Genomic DNA, 19,163 nt, shown 5'->3' with positions numbered 1-19,163 from the left:
CTCCACACGGCCGTCACTGAGTTCACCTCCGTTCGCATCCGCTGCGATCAAGACAATCCAAAAATAATATTCCAAAGCAAACCAAAATAATATTAGCTGGTTGGATTTTTAATTTGGTTTTTGACTTTCCATCGATATGGGGTTTAGAAATAATCAATCGACACAAAATAGTAAATCTAACCTTAATAGGTTTCAAAAACCAATCTTTTTGCTGTTGTAGGAGTATGAGCATTAAGAACAAGATGAGATGATACCACCACCAAAAAAATAATTGCATCAACACATAAGGAAGAAGATAATAATTACAACATTTAAGACCTCAAGCACTTAAAATTGCTACAGTTTCATAATCAGTGCAAGAAAATTTGAAGAATTGTCATACTATCCAACCCAACAAATGTTATTATGACAACAATCAATAATATTGCAGAATTCTCTTGAGGGGGGGTTTGGAAACCAGAAATGTGTTTACAACAACAAGAATATTTTTGATCTAACAAGAACATATAGATTGACCTTAAACCTGTTTGCTTAAATCAGATCATGCATATATGCTTGAGTATCACAATAAAATAATAAAAAACCAAAGACAGACATTACTGTTTGATGAGCAAACCTCCTGGTTCTCGATCAAAAACAGTGTTTACCCTCGTCCGTATCAGCTCTCCTTGCTCAATGATGCATAATACAAAGTACTTGAACAAGAATACTTTTCCTACCTGTGGATGGCTTACCATCTCCAACATTGCCAATTGGATGCAGCAGGCAGCAAGGTAAATGAAATGGTAGGAGTAATGGAATTGATCATCTTGCAGAATAAGAGAGATCGGGTAAACTTCATTATTTCACAAAAGCATTGACCACAAGTTGAGCAGGCCCGAGCGATACAATCGCGGACTTCAATGGGCAAGCTTAAAATACAGGATCAAAATAACTGCCAGAACCAGAGCTAATCTTCCAACTCAAAGACTTATAAACTCATTGCCTGATCTATATAACTGATGGAAGGGACTTCATTGAGAGCCTTAAACACTGGTATAATTGATTAGCAATTTCTCAGTTCACCTTTTTGGATGAATGCTTACTGGTTCTTGATGATTTATTTGTGGTAACGAATTCAGTCCTTAGTCCCTGCTTTAGCATTTGTAAACGATCAAATTGGAGAACTAAAATTTAAAATCTTGATCTTGAAAAAAGAATTATATTTGCAACAAGTACATTCAGATAGAGTCAATTATGACTGTGTCATCCCTTGTACCATGAACACCTTATTTCCTCTTTTTAGCTTTAAGATATTGCCGAAACATATGACAAGAGAAGATTAATATAATTGAAAGAAATAAAACCCCAACTATGACCATCTTGTGACTAGATCCATGATGCCAAATTTAGCTTATGAACAGATGCTGTTGTACTAACACACTCATCCCATTAGGAAAAGTCCCAAAGGAGAACCCCAAAAAAAGAAGTAGCTATGTTCTCACATCTTCCAATTTCGACTTAAATTGTCCGATTGGCATTAACTAAGATGATCACATCAGTAAGCACAAAAACTACAGATGGCACTGAATATGAACGATTAACCCATGACAAAAAGTACATGAAGTTGTCACAAGAACAAGAAGATTAGAACAGAAACATACAGTTACATGGGCATGTAAGTGAGGTTCCCTTGTTGATGCAAGTCTTGAAGAACTGAAACACCAACTTCTTCTGACTCCAGTGTTGACCTTATGCTCTCCTTTATCCTGTCACTAGACTTGTTGGGTCTCTCAGTTGACATTAATAACCTTGCCCTTTGATCAGCAGAGACCTGTACCACCAAATTATTTAAATAGAAGTTGATACATACACAGTGATAAAACACTAGCAATTCATTCTGCACAGCTCGAAGTAAAGACATGAAGCCTCCACATTACCTAGATTCAAATCCAACACTCTGTTTCCATGCTGCTATTTAGTTGATCAAAGTCGAACCTGTCACCACCACTGTAATCACCAGCTCCTATGCAGGAAATTACAAAAAAATGATGACTAGCTAGGTCACTGAGGGCTAATTCATGATAAACCCAACATAAACCGTTCCCTACTGATACCTGAATTACAATCTCCAAGGCCAACAAGTGGTTATTTAGCAGTTACACATGTTCAATATGTTGTTCATTGCTAACTTCTATGTTTAGCATCATATAGCTCCATGCCTCCTCCATATAACCTTAGTTCATATTTCAGTATTAGTCAGTTTATACTATACTTCCAAACAAAAAAGTAAAACCCATTCACTGAGAAATTTTTTCCACTCCTTCTTAGTGTTGCATAGCAATTGGATATCCAAATTCCATAAGAATGGTGAACAACAAAAAAGAAGAAAGACAATCCAAGAATAATGTGACAGAAACAAAGAAAACAACTTTCCATACGAACTGTTATTTCACATCAGCGAAGCCTAACATTTATCAATTATGTTGCCCTAAATCCCATAATTATCAAACTAACCTTTAACTACATGGCGACCAGATTATAATAAAAAGCCAGAAATGCAATGATTAAGCATGATAATATACAGTGAAAATACAATAAACTAAGACCTGTCATACCGCCAATGTATCAGCCATCCCCGACTCCAGTAGCTCTTCTCTTGCAGCTTGGCTAGGATTAGGGATGGTAATTGTTTTAAATTCACTCTTCGAGTTGTTAAGGTCCTATTTGTATTCCCTCAACTTTGCCAGCGATCTGGCCTTTATGCTCGGCTGCAAGCTTCTGGCTTCGATATTCATTTTTCGAATCTAGAAAAGCAATCTTATAAAGTTGCAGGTCCTATTAATCAACCAATGAGATACAATCGAGCGTATTACTAGATTCTCCGCATCTTCCAGGCCAGATTTAATTTCAGATACCTTCTGCTTCTTTTTCTCTGTCGAGCAAATTACATGTTTAATAAGTTCACGAGAGAGAGAGAGAGAGAGAGAGAAAGAGAGAGAGGGGTACCTCCATCGAGAAGTGCAGCAGATGTACATTTCCGTGAGAGAGATGTGGAGATCTCACAGTCCTGGAGCTCGTAACCATCGAATACCTCGCTCATTGTGACTGCATTAGATTCCAAACACTGAAATAAAGTCGAAAGTAGATTCAGCACAAAAATCCAGCGATCAACTAATCTCGATGCATCTAATAATCAGAGAACTGGTTAATTCCCCGGTCCCCACATCCAACACCCTAACCCTAGAATCCTCGATCCAGGGGCGTAAATCACCAAGCAAAACCCAATTGTGCGAAGAAAAGAACAAAGGAATCGAAATTAAATTTGAAAACCCACACGAAAAGGAAATCGAAGGAAACGAGATCAACGAGAAGGGGAAATCAGTAAGCACAAAAAGTAGAGATGGCTTTCACATGTTGTATGCAGCTCGCGGTTGGGCTCAACAGAAATCGTCGGCCCGTTCTCTTCAACAAAATGTATGAGTTAATGCCGAGTCTCGTGACAGTCCAACCGGACTTCTAATTAACCCAGTATAAATACCCTCCTACTTCTCTTCACCATTGTCTCCTCCTCGTTCGTAGTTCTACTTAAACACCGAGAGCTATGGCCATCTCCCCCATCCACTTTCTTAAAGACGTTCATTTTTCTCTTTTTCACGGTCCGCTTGTTGCTCCTTTGCAACCACTTCGTGGGGAAGACATCAACTCTGTGTGATATGTCGACCGGTTCTACAAGGAGGAGGTTAGGCGGCTAAAGTTGAACCGAGGGAATGAGTTGACCATCTTCACTCCCAAGAACAGGAGGGAAGCAAGAGCTTCGGTGTAATGTAATGGATAAATAAATATGGTTCAGCAACTGGCACCTCCTTTTGCACTACTGCACTAACCTCGCCTTCTACTACTCTCAGTTCTTGAAACTTGTCATCCTGCAATGCTGCATTGACTAATAAAATCTGGAAGTCGGTCAACATTGTTGCAATCTGCTCTTCACACTGCATAATCTCACTTGTTTCTTTTTGAAGTTCTAATAAGATGAGATGCTCCTCCCTGCATACAATACACGATCTTCAACTCTTTTATGCATTTGATCAATGTCCCCCTCTTCACCGTCATATTTTCTTTTTGAAGACCTCTAATCTCATCATTCCTATTGATAGGGATAAACACGTAAGAAACACCTAGACAAAGGCTCGGAGCCACTTACTCCCTACGACCACCAACGGGATGTCACGTCACTTGCCCCAACTTCCCGAAGTGAGTCCACAGGAATTCCTCATCGATCCTGCAGTCGGGAAAATAAACCTGGCTCCGCATTAATGGTCTACGGCATGGCTCGGCTTCACCAGTCGGACGAACGACGAGAGGACCACACCTTGCCTGACCCGAATAAGCAAGAAAATCCGATCGGAGACATATCGCGACAATCCCCATACGCTGCCTTTGGAAGCATGCGCTAGCACGTCGCCCGTATTAAATGTTTCCACCACATCGGGTAAGGGGAGTATTGACAGAAGCCCGTCCGCTCCACCTAGCGCTCAGGTATAAAACTCATGCCCCAGGCCAAGCTAGGGCAGACAGGCAGAAGAGACTCTTTACTCTCTTAATTCATTGTTGATACCCTTGTCTTCCTCCCTCTCTGTTTTCCTAACTTAAGCATTAGAGGGGTCGAGTAGGGACATTCCCGACGCATGCCTGTTGTGCAGGGTCATTGACGTAGCCCGGAGGCATGACCAGGAAGCTACCCGACAGCCAACTCCCAAACCAAGCTTCGCAGCTCGAAGATTGAGCCACTCCTAGCATGTTGTCTCTCCCTACAGTTTTCTTCGTCCCGCCCATAGCACTAGCTCTCCACATCAGCTAGGAAGAGTGACTAGAAAGTATCTACGCTTTCAACAAAAAAATCAACCGAACCGACTCACCAATCGACGATCGTGTTAACACCTATCAAAGTTAAAATTTTCTTCTCCATCTCTTCATTCACGAGCTTAGTCTCAACATTATCCGGTCGAAGAGTCTCAAGGACTTCATTTAGTAACATATTTTTTTCTTGAGTGGATTTTGACCTTCTGATTTGCTTCTGATAGTCGTGTTTCCCTCTCCATCAATTTAATCTTTACAGCTTCTGTTTGAAGATCCAATTCTTCAAATAAGCTAGTCACGATGTTCAAATCAAACTCTAAAATCAACAGGCAATTTCTTAGTTCTTCTTCTGGATATGTAAAAGTTAGAAAATTACATCTTTTCCTCTTCGATCACCCTTACTTTCTCAATTAGTCTGCTAATCTCACTAACAAGATTATTTTTAATCACATCGAGAGATTACGGATCATAACAGGGAGATTTCAGCTCCATGAGTCCCTCATCATTAAGATTCTTGAAGAACAAAGAAAGATGATCAATTCTCATTGCTTCTACAAGAATTTCAACATGCTCCTCTTCCAAAATATTATACTCCTCCTCTGTCTTCCAAAAGAAAGATGACCTAGTTTGGTCAAAATATTGATTTTGACAATCATTTGATTTTGACATTGGTCAAAATCTAATTTTGATCTTGATCTTGACCCTGATTTGGATTTTGATCGTTGAATAGTGATTTTGACCAGGTCACTATCCAAAATTTAATGAACGAATTGATGAGGGTGAACTATAAAATAACATTGATAAAATCTTACATTATATTGATGTGACTACTAATGATCTTATTGATCAATCACAACCGATAGTTTATATAAGATCTCAAAGGAAAAGGAGCTCTATCATTTTTTATGATCATGTGTAATATTTACAATAATCGGATTATGATATAAGAATCAAAAGGATCCCTTATTATTTTCACAAGTTATGAAAAATGATGATTCTGAAAAATACTATAATGCAATAAAAGAAAAGTTAAAATTAATAGACTGGAATGGTATTTAAAAATCATCAAATTGTCTAATAATTATAAAAAAGTCAATTGTAAATTAGTCTTCAAAACTAAATATGACTCAAAAGTTCATATTGAACCATATAAAGCCGGACTTATGATAAATAATTTTATTTATAAAGAAGATATCAATCATAACGAGATATTTTCTCTAGTTTTAAATTAACTAGTTAAAAATAGTAATGATATTAGTAGCTCATTATGATCTTAATTTATATCATATGGATATGAAAATAATTTTTTTGAATGAGAATCTAGATGAGAAAATTTATATTAAGCAACCTAAAGGATTCGCATAGAAAGGAAAGGAAAACTTGCCACCAATGATCTCGGTTTATTACATGAGACCAAGATATTTCTCACCAACAATTTTAAGATGATCGACGTGAATGAGATTGTTTATATTATTAGCATTGAGATATTTAAGGATAAATCTCAAAGATAGTTAAGACTATCTCAAAAAAAGATATATTAATCAAGTCTTGAGAGATTTAGTATGTAGTTTTGTTGAGCTAATGATATACCTATTACTATAGATAAAAATTTTAATCAAAGTCAGTGTCCTAATAATATTATAAAAGAATAAAGTAGTAAGATATTTGTAAAGGACAAAGGATTATATGCTCACATGTAAGGGATTAGATTAGCTTGAAATAATGAGATTTTTATATTCATTATCTCGACAATAGGAAGTCCACTTTATGATTCATATTTATATTAGTTGAAGTTGTAATTTTTAAGAATAGTAAAATATAAATTATATTATCAAAATAAAAACTGATTTAGTGGCATGTTTTGATACCATTAAACAAATTTTATTATTATAAAATTTTATCTCAAGACTTAGTATAGTCAAACTCCTAAGTCGCTGTAGATACTTTATGACATATCATAGTTTTTTTTTTTTTTCCTAAGAATGACAAATTCCTTAATAGTTATATGCATTATGATATAAAGTACTTAATAGGTAAAGAAAAATTCAGAAATTATTAATATCAAATAAGAACTTAAATTTTGCTATATTAATTATTGATCCATTTACTAAAACCTTACTGCATAAGATATTTAAAGAACATGTTTTTATAATTAGCTTGTAAACAATCCATAAAAGATACAGTGATATATATTTGAGTGAAAATTAGAATTGATATTTAGCTTACGTTGCTACATAAATCAAATTTAGATATAGTTATATGTACAATACTATCATACATTAATTAATTATGACCTCTCCTAGGAATGTTTTCAGTATAGAGATATAAGCCATGATTAGCTCATCATGATGAGACTTATATACAGCTCTACTGGCTTGTGCATATACATGATCTTAATGTGCATGCATCTCTCACTAGTTCATTACTTGATCTTAATGTGCATGCATCTCTTACTAGTCCATTACTTGATCTTAATGTGCATGCATCATCTCCATACACTCAAATACTTTTCATAAAAAGACTAAAGCGACACTTCTTTCATGCATATATTTTTTACTCATTTGAGCAAAAAAAATGAATAATTTTATTGTACCAAAATATGTTTATATTCGATGTAAATTCACTTTCTATATAAAAGAAATATAACCAAGATTTGGATTATAAATTAGAGCATCAATGCTTAAGTTTGGTCAATCCGTTCCTCTCTCTCTCTCTATCATTTCTCCATATCTCTTATGAGTCCAAGATTTATAAATTGTTGATTCAACTGAGCTACAGTGAGTAAAGCAGTAAAGAATATTCTAATATGCCAGTTGACTATTACCAAGGAGCTAATATGGAAGATAAAAGCTCAGGTCATTCCCCCACGACATTAAAGCCGCTGAAGATATAGGTGACAGCTGAAAGAAGGATTTATAATTAGTCTGAACAAATTAATGGTCCAAACAGAAGGAATCACAAACGAAAAGTGCATCGAGAAAAGAACATGTTGGAGAGGAAAGACGAAGCTAATCAGCATAGTGATACAGTAAATTTTTGTTCCTCGTGCGAATTGGCTAAGATTGAGAAAGCATTTCTATTATGATATGCTTCTGCGACTTAAATCACATTTTCTATAATCTGGATGATGCTCATGTCACAAGAAGTCATCCGGTATATGCTCTGCGTGTAAATGCCTAATGGTGAAACCAAGCTCTCAGATCTGACACATCATTTAATGCAATTCTACCTTGACACACAAGAGGTAAACTAGCAGACAGAGCAATACTCATCACTCTGCCTCTTGCAACTCGAGTTAACATTCATCAGATGAAACAGTGCCAAACAAACAACATAAATTCACAGGTTCATTTTATCCCAATTAGCGTTCCAAAAGCGATGCGATAAAAGGACAAGTTATATGTAACTGGAAGCATAAAAATAGAAGAGATTAAGGCGAGAAAGGAAACCTTTTCGGCGATTTGGCCCTGCTTCTCCATGGGCTTTCCTTCCTGCATTTGGACGAAGAGCCGCTCGCTCCCGCCCGCCTTGATGAAATCTTCCTCATCCGCGAACTCCTAGATCCCGGTGGCGACACAGCGGTCCACGCCCCCTCCCACGGCGCGCACCCGGAGCCGGGCAAGCGAGCGGCGCCGCTGGCGGGGGAGGAGCTGCTTCCTGGACGCCGCCACCTTCCTCCTTCGGAACCCCTCCTCCTCCTCGGCGAAGAAACTCTAGTAGCGGAAGAGGATTCCTCCCCCCCAGAGGGTTTTGGATGGTTCTGAGGAGTTGGGGGCCGGGGAGATCACAACCAACGTATGAGAGTCGATGAACACAGAGAGGAGAGGAGAGGAGAGGAGCTCTTCCTTCGCAGGAGGCTAACGAGCGGTCGAGTAGCTCACATCCACGACGAGTTTACGTGGCGGCATTCGATTGGGTATCAAGAAAATTGAAGTTTTTTATTTTATTTATCCTTTTTCATGAAATATCATTTCTACTACACTTTCTTGGGCCATTTCTACTACCATTAAACGGATGGTGATTAAGACGCATTGATTCGACATCAAGTGGATATCAAGATCATCACCGCATCGAAACCGAAACGAACGGCGATGGAAGGACACGGTGACGGGAGTTTAACATTCACACATGACAGTCCGCAGAATCGCCTATTCGATCACCTGTTCCTCTTGTCCCGCCTGAAAACTTATCGCATCCGTTCAACCTTTTCGCGATGAACGGCGGGGGTTATGCAGCGTGGTTATTTTGCATACACTACACTCGCTCGTCTGCTTTCTGCGTCTCAGTTTTCGTGTGTATAAAATCGCGGCCCCCACACGCTCCTTCCCGCTCAAAACTTCTTACCTAACCAAGCTCTCCGGCGTTGTGAGAGAAGTCGCCGTGGCGTAGGAAGCGAACGAAGAAAGCAGCGCCACCACTCTCTCGGTGGCCGTTCCCCCCGCTCTACGTCGAGGAGCTCCACATGGCCGTGACTGAGTTCACCTCCGTCCGCATCCGCCGCGATAGTTAAATCGTGTTGCTATTTATACTAAGCTCAGGTTAAGACCAAGACCGTCCAAAAATAATATCCAAATCATAACAAAATAATATTAGCTGGATAGATTTTAATTTGGTTTTCGACTTTCCATTAATATGGGGTCCGGAAATAATTAATATATTTAGAAAACCAACATTTTTACTGTTGTAGGATTATGAGCATTAACAAGATGAGATTATACCACCACCAAAAAACATAATTGCATCAACACTTAAGGAAGAAGATAATGATCACAACATTTAAGACCTCAAGCGCCTAAAATTGCCACATACCGGGGGGGCGGTGGGGAGCCGTTTGGAAACCAGAAAGGTTTTTGCAACAAGAAGAATATTTTGATCTATACTTAAAAGTATAGATTCTTTTGATCTAACAAGAACATATAGGTTGACCCAAAACCTGTTTGCTTGAATCAGATCATGCATATGCTTGAGTATCACAATAAAATAATAAAAAAATCAAAGACAGACATTACTGTGTATTATAATACATGGCCAGTGCAATAATACAAATTACTCGATCAAAAACAGTGTTTACCCTCGTCCATATACAGCTCTCCTTGCTCAATGATGCATAGTACAAAGTGCTTGAACATTGCCGATTGGATGCAGCAGGCAGCAAGGTAAATGAAATGGTAGGAGTAATGGAATTAATTATATTGCAGAATAAGAGAGATCCGGTAAACTTCATTATTTCACAAAGACGTTGACCACAAGTTGAGCAGGTCCATGCGATACACTTCAATGGGCGAGCTTAAAATACAGGATCAAAAAAGTTGCCAGAACCAGAGCTACGATAATCCCACCGATTATCCACTTGTTCCTGTCCATCCTCCTCGACATGGCTATCAGGATCCGTTTGCTCTTACTAATGTTGTCATCACCTCCATGTAACTACGATCCACACCAAACTAAAAATCATCAGGATTTGTGCAGTGCAAGGGAAATAAAGAACAAGTTATATGCAGCATTTTTCATGCACAACATACTCTAATAGCAATCGCCACCACTCCCAAGCCCTGCTGATGTCATCTATTCGGGGGTGCACACAACTAAAGTGCAGCTTGAATGGGTTGGTTTGGGACAAAACCCTACATATTGAGAGTCCCCAACCATAATGAACACCGGCTGATTGGGGTTTTTCCAACTCTAGACCAACCAAACTAGTTCGGGCCAAGCATCGTGTTGTCCTAGTTCCATGTAGCTAAAAATAAACAATTAAAGGAAAAAGAATAAAAAAAATTCAAAAGAACAAATTAAATGGTGACTTAATCCCCTAAGATACTGGTTCCGTTGGATCTTTTGCCAGAAAGCAGACTGCACTACGATCCAAACTGTAGCATCTTTCTTTTATCATCACCTACTTGCTACAACATTTTTAAGTGGCGAAGTACCATGGTGAATGTCAGATACCTCGCCACTACTAATCTTCCAACTCAAAGATTTAAAAACTCAGTGACTGATCTATATAACTGATGGAAGGAGTTTACCTTTTTGGATGAATGCTTACTGGTTCTTGATGTTTTATATGAGGTAACGAATTCAGTCCTTAGTCCCTACTTTAGCATTTGTAAATGGTTTAATCTCGATGCATCTAATAATCAGAGAAGTGGTTAATTCCCCGGTCCCCACATCCAACAACCTAACCCTAGAATCCTCAATCCAGGGGCGTAAATCGCCAAGCAAAACCCAATTGTGCGAAGAAAAGAGCAAAGGAATCGAAATTAAATTCGGAAACCCACACGAAAAAGAAATCGAAGAAAATGAGATCAACAAGAAGGGGAAATCAGTAAGCACAAAAAGTAGAGATGGCTTTCAAAAGTTGACTCGCGGTTGGGCTCAACCGAAATCGTTGGCCCGTTCTCTTCAACAAAACGTATGAGCTAATGCCGAGTCTCGTGACAGTCCAACCGAACTTCTAATTAACCCATTATAAATACACTCCGACTTTTCTTCACCATTGTCTCCTCCTCGTTCGCAGTTCTACTTAAACACCGAGAGCTATGGCCATCTCCCACATCCACTTTCTTAAAGACGTTAATTTTCCTCTTATTCATGCTCTTCTTGTTGCTCCTTTGCAACCACTTCGTGAGGAAGACATCGACGCTGTGTGATATGCCGAACGGTTCTACAAGAAGGAGGCTAGGCAGCTAAAGTTGAACCGAGGGAATGTTCACTCCCAAGTACAGGAGGGAAGCGACAGCTTCGGTGTAGTGTAATGGAGAGTGTTGGTGCAGACAAATAAGGCCTAGGGATTTTATAAAAACCTTGAATAAATTCTGAGCAATTAGATGTTCCTTGCATAAATAAATATAGTTCAGCAACTACTGCACTAACCTCGCCTTCTACTACTCTCAGTACTTGAAACTTGTCATCCTGCAATGCTGCATTGTCTAACAAACTCTGGAAGTCGGTCAACATTGTTGCAATCTGCTCTTCACACTGCATAATCTCACTTGTTTCTTTTTGAAGTTCTAATAAGATGAGATGCTCCTCCCTGCATACAATACACGATCTTCAACTCTTTTATGCATTTGATCATATTTTCTTTTTGAAGACCTCTAATCTCATCATGCCTATTGATAGGGATGAACACGTAAGCAGCACCTAGACGAAGGCTCGGAGCCACCTACTCCCTACGACCACCAACGGGATGTCACGTCACTTGCCCCAACTTCCCGAAGTGAGCCCACAGGAATTCCTCCTCATCGATCCTGCAGTCGGGAAAATAAACCTAGCTCCGCATTAATGGTCTACGGCATGGCCCCGCTTCACTAGCCGAACAAACAACGAGAGGTACACGCCCTGCTTGACCCGAAGAAGCAAGAAAACCCGATCGAAGACACAATCACGATAGTCCCCAAAAGTTGCCCCTGGAAGCATGCACCGACATGTCGCCTATATTAAATGTTTCCACCACGCCGGGTAAGGGGAGCATTGATGAAAGCCCATCCGCTCCACCTAGGGCAAATATGTAGAAGAGACTCTTTACTCTCTTAATTCATTGTTGATACCCTTGTCTTCCTCCCTCCCAATTTTTCTGACTTAAGCATCGGAGGGGTCGAGCCGAGACACTCCCGGCGCAAAGCCTGTTGTGCAAGGTCATCGACTTAGCCCGGAGGCACGACCAGGAAGCTACCCGACAGAAGAGATCGCCCAACTCCCAAACCAAGCTTCGCCGCCTGAAGATTGAGCCACTCCTAGCGTGTTGTCTCTCCCTACAGTTTTCTTCGTCTTGCCCGTAGTACCAGCTCTCCACATCAACTAGGAAGAGTGACTAGAAAGGAGCGCTTTCATCAGAAAATCGACCGAACCAACTCACCAATTGACGATCGTGTTAACACCTATCAAAGTTAAAATTTTCTTCTCCATCTCTTCATTCATGAGCTTAGTCTAAACATTATCCCGCTGAAGAGTCTCAAGGACTTCATTTAGTAACATATTTTTTCTTAGGTGGATTTTGACCTTCTGATTTGCTTCTGATAGTCGTGTTTCCCTCTCCATCAATTTAATCTTTACAACTTCTGCTTGAAGATCCAGTTCTTCAAATAAGCTAGTTATGATGTTCAAATCAAACTCTAAAATCAATAGACGATTTCTTAGTTCTTCTTCTGGATATGTAAGAGTCAAAAAATTACATCTTTTCCTCTTTGATCACTCTTACTTTCTCAATTAGTCTACTAATCTCACTGATAAGATTATTTTTAATCACATCGAGAGATTACGGATCATAACAAGGAGATTTCAGATCCATGAGTCTCTCATCATTAAGATTCTTGGAGAACAAAGAAAGATGAACAATTCTCATTGCTTCTACAAGAATTTCAACACGCTCCTCTTCCAAAATATTGTACTGCTCCTCTTTCTTCCAAAAGAAGGATGACCTAGTTTGGTCAAAATATTGATTTTGACAATATTTAATTTTGACTTTGGTCAAAATCTAATTTTGATCTCGATCTTGACCCTGATTTGGATTTTGATTGCTTAAAGTGATTTTGACCAGGTCACTATCCAAAATTTAATTTTGACTAGAAAAACTTTTCTTAATTTGATGTTGATCAGATTTTGATATGGTCAACTCCTATTTTTAAACAATCATATCTAATTTTGACATGGTTAAAATTCAAGTTTGAGCAATTTTGATCACAGTCAATCCTAACTTTTGATCAAACCTAGATTTTGACTATAATTTGGTTAGATTTTGACCACAGCTTGATTTAAATTTAATTTAGTAAGAATTTAAGTTTTTAATTAATTTTAATCATGATCAACTTTTATTTTAACTAACCTAATTGGAACGAAGTTTGGCCCAAATTTATGAGCCCATTTTGAGTAGTTCAATTCTGGGCTTGTCTAATTAAATAGAATTGATTGGACCAATTTAAAGACTTTTTATGGAATTAAAAAAACTATGAATTACAATTTTTTTTAGTTTTCCCATATAAAATAATGGTAATTTTTTATTTTCTTATGGTACTTAAATTTCAATTATTATTTTTGGATATTTATGTAATTATTCACATGCATATTAAAAAAATAAAATAATATTTATTTTTTATATAAAGGTATGATTTATGTTTTTACCATAATCATTATATTAAAAATTTTAGTGAATATTATTTGTAATTTATTTTCTTAAATTTTATTTGATTTATAGTTACCAAAGTAGCATAGGATTATATTTTTATGGGACATAAATTATAATAAATATTTTACCATTTATATGATATTTAAAATATATTTTATATTCTCGGATTAGTCTTATAGTTACAAAGTGATCTGAACTAATAATTTTATAAAATTATATTATAGAATTAAACATATATAGTATTAAAAAATAATATTAAAAATAACACATAGATTTAGATAATCACAAGAAATATCTAATTTGAATAATTGTATGATAAGGTAGGATAATATCCAAATGTAACAATACCATTCCATAAGGTTGATTATTTCATCCAGTAAAATAAAGATGATATCAATAATTCAATATTTATTAAAAAACTTAAAATATTAATATTATATTATTTTTATTGTTATGATTATATTTTCCATTATATTGTTACACTTTTAGTGTTTCTATATTTTTTAATATTAAATTATTATAAATGGTTTGAACATATCTAATTTACAATAAGTATGTTAGACCTTATCCGAACTTGTTGGAAGGATAACAAATTTAATTGTTGAAATTTTTATAAAATAAATAATTGAAATAAATAATTAGGAAAGGTCTATTTAGGCTTAACTTTATGATAATTACTAATAATATTTAGATTTCATTATAATATATAACTTACAAATTGAAATTTGTTAATAAATCATTGGTTAACATCTTAATAAAAAAATTGGCTATAGCTCAATATTATGGGATTCGAGAAATTCTATGACATCCTCGTTATGACTAACAAAGCTACAATGCTAAAAAATAAACATCGTAGCTCTTCTCGTATAATTCATTTTTAGTTTCTCTTTTCTTTTAGTTCAACTCATTTAAATTTTATTATAACATAAATAAATGATAAGTGAAACTTAAATAAGCTAACTATATTTAGGACGAATTAATATTAAAGACGGAATGGTTCCATTATATTCTTATATTATTATAAAGACTATACAAACTCATAAAAGAAAAACTTTTACAATAAAGTGTGAAGAAGGACTAATAAGGTTTACTTCGAAAGAGAAAGGTTAGTAACCTTTGTATACTTTTGATCAAATAATATAAAAGTCTCTTCTAATATTTAGTGAATTATACTTAATATTTCAAACTCATGTTACCAATAATGGATAGGATTTTATTTTAATTCAAAAAAGCCAAAGGAGCATAAAAGATTCATCGCCATAGGGAATCATTTTAAATAATAGTTTTAGCTTACATTTAAAAATGATCCATCTAATAAATCTTAAGGATACATACTATTTTCCTATTATTCTATAAATTTATTTTTTATCTAGAATTATTAGGATATTAACCTTCTTTGGTGATGACAAACTCAATATATTTATGATTTAATAAAAATTGATTATGAAATTTTGTATGATGGTTTGTACAGAACTAATATGAATCTTGAATTTGCAATGACTCTATAGTCAAATGTTTTAAATAAAACATAGTCTCAGGAACTTTTTGAGATCATACAATTATATCCGTAGATCATTTGATGTTTCCTATTGTATGGAGAAAGAAATTTTACCACATTTATATATAACTAGTTGAAATATGATTGTATATATCTAATTCGTATGATTGTAGTCTCATGAACCTTAGTACATATTTCAGTATTATTGAGTTTATACTATACTTCCAAACTAAAAGGTAAAACCCATTCACAGAAGGAAAAAGGTTCTCAGAACTTTTTTCCTCTCCATCTTAGTGTTGCATAGCAATTGGATATCCAAATTCCATAAGAATGGTGAACAACAAAAAAGAAGAAAGACAATCCAAGAATAATGTGATGGAAACAAAGAAAACAACTTTCCATACGAACTGTTATTTCACATCAGCAAAGCCTAACATTTATCGGTTATGTTGCCCCTAAATCCCATAATTATCAAACTAACCTTTAACTACATGGTGACCAGATTATAATAAAAGGCTAGAAATGCAATGATTAAGCACTATAATATACAGTGAAAAGACAATAAACTAAAACCTGTCATACCGCCAATGTATCAGCCATCCCTGGCTTCAGCAGCTCTTCTCTTGCAGCTTGGCTGGGATTAGGGATGGTAATTCTTTTAAATTCACTCTTCAAGTTGTGAATGTCCGACTTGTATTCCCTCAACTTTGCCAGCAATCTGGCCTTTAGCTCAGCTCCAAGCTTCTGGCTTCGAGATTCATTTTTCGAATCTAGAAAAGCAATCTTATAAAGTTGCAGGTCCTATTAATCAACCAATGAGATACAATCGAGCGTATTACTAGATTCTCCGCATCTTCCAGGCCAGATTTATCAGATACCTTCTGCTTCTTTTTCTCTGTCGAGCAAATTACATGTTTAATAAGTTCACGAGAAGGAGAGAGAGAGAGAGAGAAAGAGGTACCTCCATCGAGAAGTGCAGCTGATGTACATTTCCGTGAGAGAGATGCGGAGATCTCACTGTACTGGCGCTCGTAACCATCAAATACCTCGCTCATTGTGATCGCATTAGATTCCAAACTCTGAAATAAAGTCGAAACTAGATTCAGCACATAAATCCAGCGATCGACTAATCTCGATGCATCTAATAATCAGAGAACTGGTTAATTCCCCGGTCCCCACATCCAACACCCTAACCCTAGAATCCTCGATCCAGGGGCGTAAATCGCAAGCAAAACCCAATTGTGCGAAGAAAAGGGCAAAGGAATCGAAATTAAATTCGAAAACAACAGATTTTGAGATCGGATCGTCGTGAGATGAAACCCACACGAAAAGGAAATCGAAGAAAACGAGATCAACAAGAAGGGGAAATCAGTAAGCACAAAAAGTACAGATGGCTTTCACATGTTGTACGCAACTATCGGTTGGGCTCAACCGAAATCGTCGGCCCGTTCTCTTCGACAAACCGTATGAGTTAAAGCCGAGTCTCGTGACAGTCCAACCCGACTTCTAATTAACCCATTATAAATATCCTCCTACTTCTCTTCACCATTGTCTCCTCCTCGTTCGCAGTTCTACTTAAACACCGAGAGCTATGGCCTTTCACATGTACTGGAGCTCGAAACCATCGAATACCTCGCTCATTGTGATCGCATTAGATTCCAAACTCTGAAATAAAGTCGAAACTAGATTCACCACATAAATCCAGCGATCGACTAATCTCGATGCATCTAATAATCAGAGAACTGGTTAATTCCCCGGTCCCCACATCCAACACCCTAACCCTAGAATCCTCAATCCATGGGCGTAAATCGCCAAGCAAAACCCAACTGTGCGAAGGAATCGAAATTAAATTCGAAAACAACAGATTTCGAGATCGGATCATCGTGAGATGAAAACCCACAGAAAAAAGAAATCGAAGAAAACAAGATCAACGAGAATAGAAAAACGAAGAAACTAATCGCGAGGAGAAACATAACAGGGAAATCAATCGTCACCAGATCTTGCAATTAAGAAGGAGGGGCGCGAGGGCGACTGAACTCGGAGCGGAGAGAGGTGCACACGAGGAGAAGAACCTGCCGCGAGGAAAACGGCATCGGGCATTCCACTTTTATTGGCTCCGCCCTCTTTAATTTTAGATCTGTTATTATCAGGACACCAAACATGGAAATGTTCCTTTCTATTTGATGGAGTTATTTGCCTGATGATGATGTTATAAATGGAATACCATATTAGCTGATTCGTGTGACACCCAAGACACGGATCTCCCGTCGCTTCGGCTCTTTAATTTTAGTAATTATCGATCACCTGTGCAAGACAAGATATCAAACAGATAACTGCAGTTTTCTATTGATAAGCAATGTGGGCCACCCGATCGTAACAAATGGAATACCAGACTGATCTGATTGGTGAAGTAGTAAGGACACAGATCATAACTCACACGTCATATATAATATGTTTTCATCACCAAGTATTTCTTTTACTTCTCCGTTAAGCATTTTGGGTTGAAGTTTTATCTCCACCACCATGTCGTGATCATATGCAAAGCAACCATGTAAATTAGCTATTTATGGAAATAAATGGCTATTTATGCTCAATGAAATTAAGTTTAATGAGTTAATTGTGTCGATTATAATTATAATGTATTGTCAAGTATTATAGTATATAATCTTGTCATCATTTATAATGTATTATCAAGTATATAATTGTTGATTTAGGTTTATGCATTTTAGATCAATTATGATTTAGGCTCAACGAAATTAAGTTTCATAAGTTAATTACGTCGATTATAATGTATTATCAAGTATTATAATGTATGATCTTATCAACATTTATAATGTCTTACCAAGTATATAATTATTAATTTAGATTTATGCATTTTAGATCAGTGAATTATGATCATGACATTTTGTTATGTGGATTAGATCATGACATTTTGTTATGACAAAAATCTTTTTTCTTTAGATTATGATCAAATTTGGACATGATTTTGGCATAAGTTCAACCCTTTTTTACTAAAATAAGTTAGGTCAAACCATATATTATTGCTAGATTGGGCTATGTTTGCCATAAAACAAGTAAGATTTAAAATCCAAAGCGTTGTGTCTGAGAATTTTTTACCAATAACAATGTCAAAAGAGCTTGTAACAAAGATCTTTCTTACATGTTTGACCAATTTGGACATCATTTATAGGGATTGACACAAAACATCTATTTTTGGCTCAAATTCAGTCTTATAATGTTGGGCACAATTGCATAGATCATACAAAACCAAAATGTCTTGTGCCAAATTTTCTGAAACATTTATGATATATTTTTAATGAGTGTTGGGTCATGAGCCTCACAAAAGATAAATTGATTATTTTGATGAAAATAATATAAATGTGTTAGGGCATTATATGAAAGAAGCTTCTGGTTTTACTGGATGGTATCTCAATATTCAAATATTTATTTTTATCAGATTTTTTTTTTCTACTTTGATGAAAATATCATTATCTTTTTTAGTTAAATGATTTTATCACAGATGTTATTTTAAAAAAACTTAATTTTGATAATTAATTATCATAATATTTAAAATAAAATTAAATTAAATTAAACATCTTACAATCATATCCTAATGATTCTAAAATGATTAGTACTATTTTTTAAATATGATAATTATTTTTTAATAGCATATATGATTAAGTCGTTTTAGTAAAAAATCAAAGG

General features: G+C 36.2%; 2 protein-coding genes across 5 annotated transcripts; both read right to left on the bottom strand.

Annotated features, from left to right (window-relative positions):
• Positions 1 to 1,562: 1,562 nt before the first annotated feature.
• LOC135628437 (vesicle transport v-SNARE 11-like) lies at positions 1,563 to 8,731 on the bottom strand. 4 transcript variants are annotated; one of them, XM_065135077.1, is made up of 6 exons: positions 8,289 to 8,731; positions 2,989 to 3,106; positions 2,856 to 2,914; positions 2,589 to 2,786; positions 1,920 to 2,005; positions 1,563 to 1,813 (listed from the first exon to the last, which is right to left on the bottom strand). In XM_065135077.1, exons 1-4 carry the CDS (start codon positions 8,334 to 8,336, stop codon positions 2,703 to 2,705), a joined length of 309 nt encoding a protein of 102 aa, XP_064991149.1. In that variant the 5' UTR covers positions 8,337 to 8,731; the 3' UTR covers positions 1,563 to 1,813; positions 1,920 to 2,005; positions 2,589 to 2,702. The 4 variants fall into 4 exon arrangements, with proteins under 4 accessions (XP_064991149.1, XP_064991148.1, XP_064991147.1 ...); XM_065135076.1 differs by having other exon boundaries at positions 1,920 to 2,215; positions 2,598 to 2,786; XM_065135075.1 differs by having other exon boundaries at positions 2,598 to 2,786.
• A 1,060-nt stretch (positions 8,732 to 9,791) lies between these two features.
• Positions 9,792 to 17,602, bottom strand: LOC103988340 (vesicle transport v-SNARE 11). Its single transcript, XM_065135071.1, is given in 6 exon segments — positions 9,792 to 10,266; positions 16,041 to 16,192; positions 16,195 to 16,228; positions 16,298 to 16,353; positions 16,420 to 16,537; positions 17,435 to 17,602. Coding segments are annotated over 5 exon segments (489 nt in total). The 5' UTR covers positions 16,514 to 16,537; positions 17,435 to 17,602; the 3' UTR covers positions 9,792 to 10,113.
• Positions 17,603 to 19,163: the final 1,561 nt, after the last annotated feature.

This window comes from Musa acuminata, chromosome BXJ3-1, assembly GCF_036884655.1.
Source record: "Musa acuminata AAA Group cultivar baxijiao chromosome BXJ3-1, Cavendish_Baxijiao_AAA, whole genome shotgun sequence".
Taxonomy (NCBI): Eukaryota; Viridiplantae; Streptophyta; class Magnoliopsida; order Zingiberales; family Musaceae; genus Musa; species Musa acuminata.
Note: the sequence above shows the minus strand (reverse complement) of the source record. Positions and strands in the feature narration are given on the sequence as shown.